The sequence below is a fragment of the Penaeus monodon genome, chromosome 11 (genome assembly GCF_015228065.2).
Source record: "Penaeus monodon isolate SGIC_2016 chromosome 11, NSTDA_Pmon_1, whole genome shotgun sequence".
In the NCBI taxonomy this organism is placed as follows: domain Eukaryota; kingdom Metazoa; phylum Arthropoda; class Malacostraca; order Decapoda; family Penaeidae; genus Penaeus; species Penaeus monodon.
In genome coordinates, this window is record NC_051396.1 from 34,316,700 (window position 1) to 34,324,199 (window position 7,500).

General features: G+C 42.7%; 1 protein-coding gene across 1 annotated transcript in view; it reads right to left on the reverse strand.

The window, feature by feature from the left end:
• Positions 1-7,500, reverse strand: part of LOC119578941 — a 21,586-nt gene that overhangs the window by 1,753 nt on the left and 12,333 nt on the right. Inside the window, exon 2 of the mRNA XM_037926621.1 lies at positions 1-752. This exon is cut by the window's left edge and continues 1,753 nt beyond it. Coding sequence (XP_037782549.1) covers positions 1-304 — 304 coding nt within the window. The 5' untranslated portion in view covers positions 305-752. The remainder of the gene's footprint in view (positions 753-7,500) is intronic.

The following is a 7,500-nucleotide window of genomic DNA, read 5'->3' on the forward strand; positions in this document are numbered from 1 at the left end:
GGTAAATGTGAAAATGGCTGAGGTGGCTTTGGTTTGGATTCCTAGCGACTCCATACGCCTTTGTGTACCTAACGAAGGTTTCGTCCGCATCTGGACCGGCACCGGTTGTATGCCCTTCGCTTTCGCTCCTCCGCTGCACTCTCTTGAAGGCGTGGCCTCCCAACAGCACAGGATTAGCTCGCCGCGGGAGGTTCTCATTCAAGTGCAGAACCGCGGGGGGAACCATGGAGGCAGTTCGTTGGCAGTGGGCGTTGGATTCCTGGCCGCGAGGGGAGTCGCAGTTCCCCTCCAACCACGTCAGCATAGTCAGTCTAATGAAAACCCTGATTCCCTTTTTTGGGAGGAGGGCGGGTTATGCCTTAATTGTTTTGACTGCTAACTTTGCTCTCACGAAGTGCTAATCCTATGTCATAACATTCTTCCTTTGGGAATTAAATTATCTCAGAAATTACTGCCCGTTATGACCTCTTCGACGACGCACTTTGAGGAAAGTGAAGCATAATATGTTGAAATTCGCTTATTCTCCAGTATCCTTGGTGCTGACTAGGTATTGTTGAAGACAGTCATTTCGTTTAAAATGTATTGTTTTCTTGTGTGATGTCGAAAATCTTTTGCGCCTGGCGAGATGAGCCCGCCAGCATGGATTCTTTTCCCACAGCCATGTCAGTCGGCGCTCAGCGTCCGTGAAGCCAGCGGCCGCGGGGGAATCTCCAGAGCTTCAAGCCAGGCACCCGGCTGTGTCATCTGCCAGTCTGCAACAGAGAGAGCGGGGTTACACTTGAGGCGAACAATAACAACAATGCGATAAAGAATAAGTTATCAGTGATATCCATATTGGTGCTGCAAAGCATAACAGATTCTAAGAACATTGTATTGACGACAATCACCATTATCATCATTAATAAAACTGACAAAAATTATCGAATTATTTAATGAAAAAGAATGATAAAACAGTACTGTGTTAGAACAAAATATACTTTGCTTTTCTACGTCTCTCACTGAATTTATATATTTTTTCTGTTTTCTTTATTTCAAATATAATGTTACATATATTTTAATTGAGCTACGTATGTGAAAACTTTCAGTAATGAACTCTAATACTCATCAGTAGATGACGCATATTCAATAATTAGAAACTGAACGATGGATCTTGATAAATTATCCGACAGTTAAAGATATGTTCTATTTCAAGTAAGCATGATAAGCATGCGATAAGCGGCCAGTCCTAACGAGGTCCCGCACGCCACCTTTGGAAAATGCGCACTGACATGGCGTCCACGTGCCAGCTGTGTGAGGAGTCATGTCCTTGTCACGTTTTTGGCGCGAGACACGGTGGTCAGCGAGCGGCATCGAAGAAGGGCTCACTTTGATCCATGCCTTGACAGACCCTCGCCTGTTTTATCAAAAGCGTCTATTTGAATCGACAAACTTGTAAAGTGAAGCAGAAAGTTATTCCGAGAGGTAGATCTGGCAGATCAGGCGTGATTCAACAAGTGTTCTAGTGCACAGGTGATGGGGATAGAAAGAGGGAGGCATGATAAGAGGGGTGGGAGGGAGAGAGGCGCAGTTTTGCTGTTACAACCATGACCTACACCTCACAGCAACTAGTTGCGTAGGAGCTGCAAGTTGAAATGAAAATGAAAGTGAAAGTTTGAAGATGTTGCTGATATCATTATCAAAAAAAAAAAAAAAAAAAAAAAAAAACGCAGCATCACCATTACCAATGCATATTCATTTTCTCTTGCAAATGAAAACTTGTTTATCCCACAAGCTTGCTACTATTTGCCCGTTGCGGCGCAAGATCGATACTCGAATCTTCAGAAATGTGATTATTCTAAAAATATTCTTGCAGCGTTCACCTGATCGGCCACTCGTTCACAAGCGCTCGATGACCGGAGAATAGTTTCAGTGAAGCGCTGTTTGGTGGCTTGCGAGGGATGACGAGGCAGGGCTGTGGTTATATATATATATATATTATATATATATATATATATATATATATATATATACATATATATATATATATATATATATATATATATATATATATATATATATATATATATATATATAATATGTGTGTGTGTGTGTGTGTGTGTGTGTGTGTGTGTGTGTGTGTGTGTGTGTGTGTGTGTGTGTGTGTGTGTGTGTGTGTGTGTGTGTGTGTGTGTGTGTGTGTGTGTGTGTGTGTGTGTGTGTGTGTTTATTTATATATATATGTTGTGTGTGTGTGTGTGTTTTGTGTGTGTGTGTGTGTGTGTGTGTGTGTGTGTGTGTGTGTGTGTGTGTGTGTGCGCGCGTGTGTGTGTGTACTAATATTAAAAGCACTGTCGCCTGGCCAAAGCATGCACAGGCAGTTACATGAGCCAGCCGAAACAATTCGCTGCTGATTGAAGTCTTGATTCTTGTAGATCTAAATCAGTCGTGTAGGTCCGATGCAGACATTATTTAGGTGTTAGGGATGATGATAATATCGATGCTGATCACTGGAGCAATACGTAATTGTGGTGCACTAAATACTGTTGTTTATCATTTACCCAATAATGATAAGCATGATAATAATTATTTGTATCATGGTTATCTTACATATAATTAATATAATTTTATCACTGTCCATTACGGTACCAGTGTTATGATTCTAATGATTATTATGATAATAATGGTGATGGTGTCCGTTAGGACGTTGCATGCCAGTTTTCGCCTGAAAATATATTTCATGTGACTGGGAATTCGGAGTGTAAAATATGCATTTTATGCCTGAAACATATACCGTGAGACTGCGGATTGCGGGAAAGGGAAAGGGAAAGGGGGATAGGGAGAGGGAAGGCGAAAGGTAGGAGTGGGTTGGAAGAGGGAGAGTACCTTTTTTTATTATTTGTTGATTCATTCATTCATTTATTTATTCATTGTTTCGTGAAATTTCCACGGGTAGTGCTAGTTAACAATAATTAATATTATTGTCATTATCATTATCATCATCACCATCTCTATCACCATCACCATCACCACCAAGAAATTGATTTAATAGTTTCCCAGCAAGCGAGACCTTGTTTCGGATTCCTGGCATTCTGGTTTTGGCTTCGCTTTAGCTCTCCTAAAAGCCAAACGCAAGCAGCAGCCGAGGCGATGCCATTCCGCCGCCTCGCGCCAGTGTTTGTATATACATGTATACATTGTCTGTATGCAGTATAACGGGTATAGAACCCAATTACATTGGCTTGCTGAGGTATTGATACTGGTATTCGGCTTGACTCTTTATTTGAGAGTTGACACCACGCATTATATGAACACATGAGACATGTCTAGTTATGCGGGTAATCGCGCTATGCGAGTCGCAGCTAGCTCGCCCGGTCAAACGAGGTCAGATATAAAATGTGACCTCCGCCCTCGCTGAGCGGGTGGTTCTTATCTGGGACTTTGGATCCGCGTGGTAACCAGCCACGTGGTCCACTGGTAACAGAAATAGAATTATCCACATCCTCTAACAGAAATAAAATTATCCACATCCTATATTGCTCGGCTACCTACTCGCGCCTCGCCCTCGAGGCGCCTTCAAGGGTGACCTAACTTGGCTGGTCGTCTCGTTCTCGTGCGTCGTCCTGGTGCATCTTCGTGGCTGCTCGTCCCTGTCGTCCTCATCCTCCTGGTCCTTGGTGTAATCTGTTCGTCCTTGATGTCCACACGTCCTTGAAAGTGTCGCACAGATCCTCTTTGACTTCGGATTCGTCTAGACCTCCTCGTAGTCCTCGTCCACACGTCCTCACAGATCTCGTCCAGATCCTTCTCGCGTTCACACGTCCTCGTAATCTTCATCCGGATCTACGGGCGTCGGGGCAGGGGCGGCATCTCGGGGCGGCTGATACCTGCGCTACGAGCTCCTGGAGTTTACCGGATCTGCAGGCGTCCGCCAGGCGTCGCCTATGCACAGCATCCTGGGGCGACTGGTACCTGCGGCAAAGGTGCTGGTTCGCTGGATCTACGGGGAGTCCGGCAGGCAACGCCCGTCCACTACACTGGGACGGCTTAACACCTTTTCTGACGAAAATCTCGGTCCGCGGGCCTATGGCGATCTTCGATGACGTCCTTCCCACGGCATCCTAAGGTGACCGGAACTGTAGCAGGTTCTCCTTCGGTGCCGTGTCGGTCCGACTGCAATATATAGTCGGGGAACCAGATCATACACGTAAGGGCCAGAGTAAGAGAAAAAGAAAGGCAACAGAGAAGAAGGGGTGTTATCTACCACTAGCCGGTTATTTAAAAAAAAATTGCGGTTTTTTAATGTTGGTTTTTAATTTATTTTCGTCTTTTTTTTCATTTTGTGTTTTATTTTCACTAAGATAAAGAAGAAAATAGAAGAGGGAGACGTCAGTAGCGGCCTGCATGGACCTAGCTTGAACTACCAACCGTCTCTGATAGATATGAGAGTAGATAAGGGAACGACATCGGCAATCCGCGAGGACTTACTTGAACCACAGTCGTCCCACAGAGAAGAAATAGATGTAAACGGTACATCATGTACGAGCCACTCGTCACGACAGACAAAAATGCAGGCTAAAGAGATAGATAATAAATCTTTACGCCGGCACTAAGACAGTAACCAACCATATTAATGAAAATGGTCATTGTCTTTTGTCCTGCGTGTGTGAGTGAGGTGAAGGTGTGTGTGTATGCGTGTGTGAGTGACAGCTAGTGTGAATGAGAGGGAAGGCGAGAGTGACCTCACACGGAGAATGAATCACAAACATGAATATTAACGTTCACTATTAAGAAACTGAAGTACATCAGCAATGCTAGCTATGTAAGATTATTTCAACTACCACATTGAATTCAACATATAATGATATGCGACAGAATGTATGCATGAATGAATGGTGACATGAAAAAATATTCGCAAGCTATTTAACAAGCAAATCTTCTCTGGGTCAGAAATCTGAACTGCCGAGGTACATGTCTAGCTATAGCATGCCAGACCTCATTAAAACTCATTAACGGGGGGATCCTATACCCAATTGCCGTATATGACTGAGGCGACTCAAGCCAGGGAATATAAATAACCTGCCCTCTTCTGCGTATCTCTGATGGGCGCTCGCAAAATTCCCTGAGGATATATAAATTTTCACGAATCACACAAACGCTTGGGGTGTACCCAAAACATGCAAGCGACTTGAGAGGGTGAGAAAGGTGTGATTAATAAGCAAATAATGATTCTAGCTTAAACCCTAGTCCTACATTAATTAACGGACGTAATCGCGGGTCATACCAACTCAAAAGGCGCCGAACGAATAACTTCGGTTTATTGTACCTACTTTCGAACGACGGAGCGCAGATCTATTAGGCGTTTACACAACCCCGGGGCAATATCGGGCAATCCTGTGCACTATGATATGGGGGAAGATCCTACGCTATATTCAAATAATACAATTTAATGAAACTGCGTTACATGTTTCGCTCTAGCGCCGATAGAACGAGTCACCAAAAACAATGTAACAATGCTATGCTTAATTCCCAAGGTGTCAACAAAAATAACAACCAAATTACAGGGAACCAAGCTGTCAATTTGTTCCTTCCCATGTCGCCACCGACCGGGAAAAGAGAAAGTAAAGGTCAGGTCAAGACGGGAAAACAACCTTTTTCTAATCCAAAGTGACCGCAAGCGAAAGAAAAGGGACGGTCGGGGCGAGGGAGAGGAAAAATTAAATGATATTCGTGATAAGATAAAATCACGAACGCGTTAAATTCGTTGCAGATGAAACAATATAAATCTCTAAAAACGAGAGAAAATAATTAATTACTTAACTAACTAACGATATTCATGTTTATTGATAGCATACTCGATCACACGGAAATGCGATCTGAGGTGAAGGAATAGTGTGAGAACGTGCCATTTGCTGTCATTTAGCACCTTTTAACCCAGCAAAAAAACAACGGCTTAACTCGTATGGGAGAAGGAAGGGAAAAGAAATAAGAAAGGGGCCCAAACGTGTACTTACGTGTTTTTTTTTGTCTTCTAGAGGTCGAGCGGATTTTTCTTCGGGAGTGGTGTGTCCGTGTTGCATGCCAAAAGGATGCAACGGCCCTCGCTGCCACCAGCTATAACGGGTATAGAACCCAATTACATTGGCTTGCTGGGGTATTGATACTTGTATTCGGCTTGACTCTTTATTTCTGAGAGTTGACACCACGCAGTATAAGAACACATGAGACATGTCTAGTTATGCGGGTAATCGCGCTATGCGAGTCGCAGCCAGCTCGCCCGGAGAGGGAGGGCGGAGCTGACCCTACCGCGTCGGGTGCTTCACACAAACTCCCGGTCAAACGAGGTCAGATATAAAATGTGACCTACGCCCTCGCTGAGCGGTTGGTTCTTATCTGGGATCCGCGTGGTAACCAGCCACGTGGTCCACTGGTAACAGAAATAGAATTATCCACATCCTCTAACAGAAATAGAATTATCCACATCCTATATACAGATATATAAGTGTGTGTATGCGTGTATGTGTGTGTGTGTGTGTGTGTGTGTGTGTGTGTGTGTGTGTGTGTGTGTGTGTGTGTGTGTGTGTGTGTGTGTGTGTGTGTGTGTGTGTGTGTGTGTGTGCTGTACTAAATTCAGAATTGGAAGCAGATAGGAAATTAATCAAAAGTCACGAGATCAATCTTATTTATGGTCTTTGAAAGCCCCAGGCTGCAAGGCGCTGGGAAAATATAATTCAGAGCTGTGAAAAAGTTGTCTTTCTGGGAAAGAATAAGTTTTTAGAGATGACTAATTCTACGATCTCTTGAGAGCAATATCCATGCTATGAGTTAGCCCCTTGTGGGCCAAGAGAAACGGACTGTAATTTTTTGGTAATATTGTAGCTGTTTATCAGACAAATTAGATCAGTAAGCTTTCGTCATTGAAAGTCGTACTTATTCTGCGAAAGATCTTTGGGTTCAGGGTAAGTGATTTGTTGATTGGCAGTGACGGTCTCCATTCTCAATTTGGAAGAAAAAACAAGTGGCCCTAATAAAAGTTAGCTATGGATTACAATAAATGTGCTCAACTAAACCATCACAGAAGCAATCGGAATACCTGCAAATGAAATGAGAATAATAACCAACTTGTATTAGAAACATCTGACCAATGTATATACAATAACCCCCATTTGAAAATACTGTCATCAAACAACCAACAAGTATGCGACACCTGGATTAAGGCAGCAATCAGAAATGAAAACCTCATAATTATAACTGATAGAATTAACGATAAGGGTAATAATTCATCAATAATATATATATATATATATATATATATATATATATATATATATACATTTATATATAAACAAAAAAAAGACTTTGGTCATGACAAAAAAATAACACAAAAGCATGATAGTGGAAGATGAGAGTGGAAGATAAAATACCATATAACTATTCATACCTTGAGAGGAAAATAGAATAACACTTTAAGTGTATAATCGAAGTAAAAAGACGAAATAGGATGCCAAATCAGCATCCAGGAGT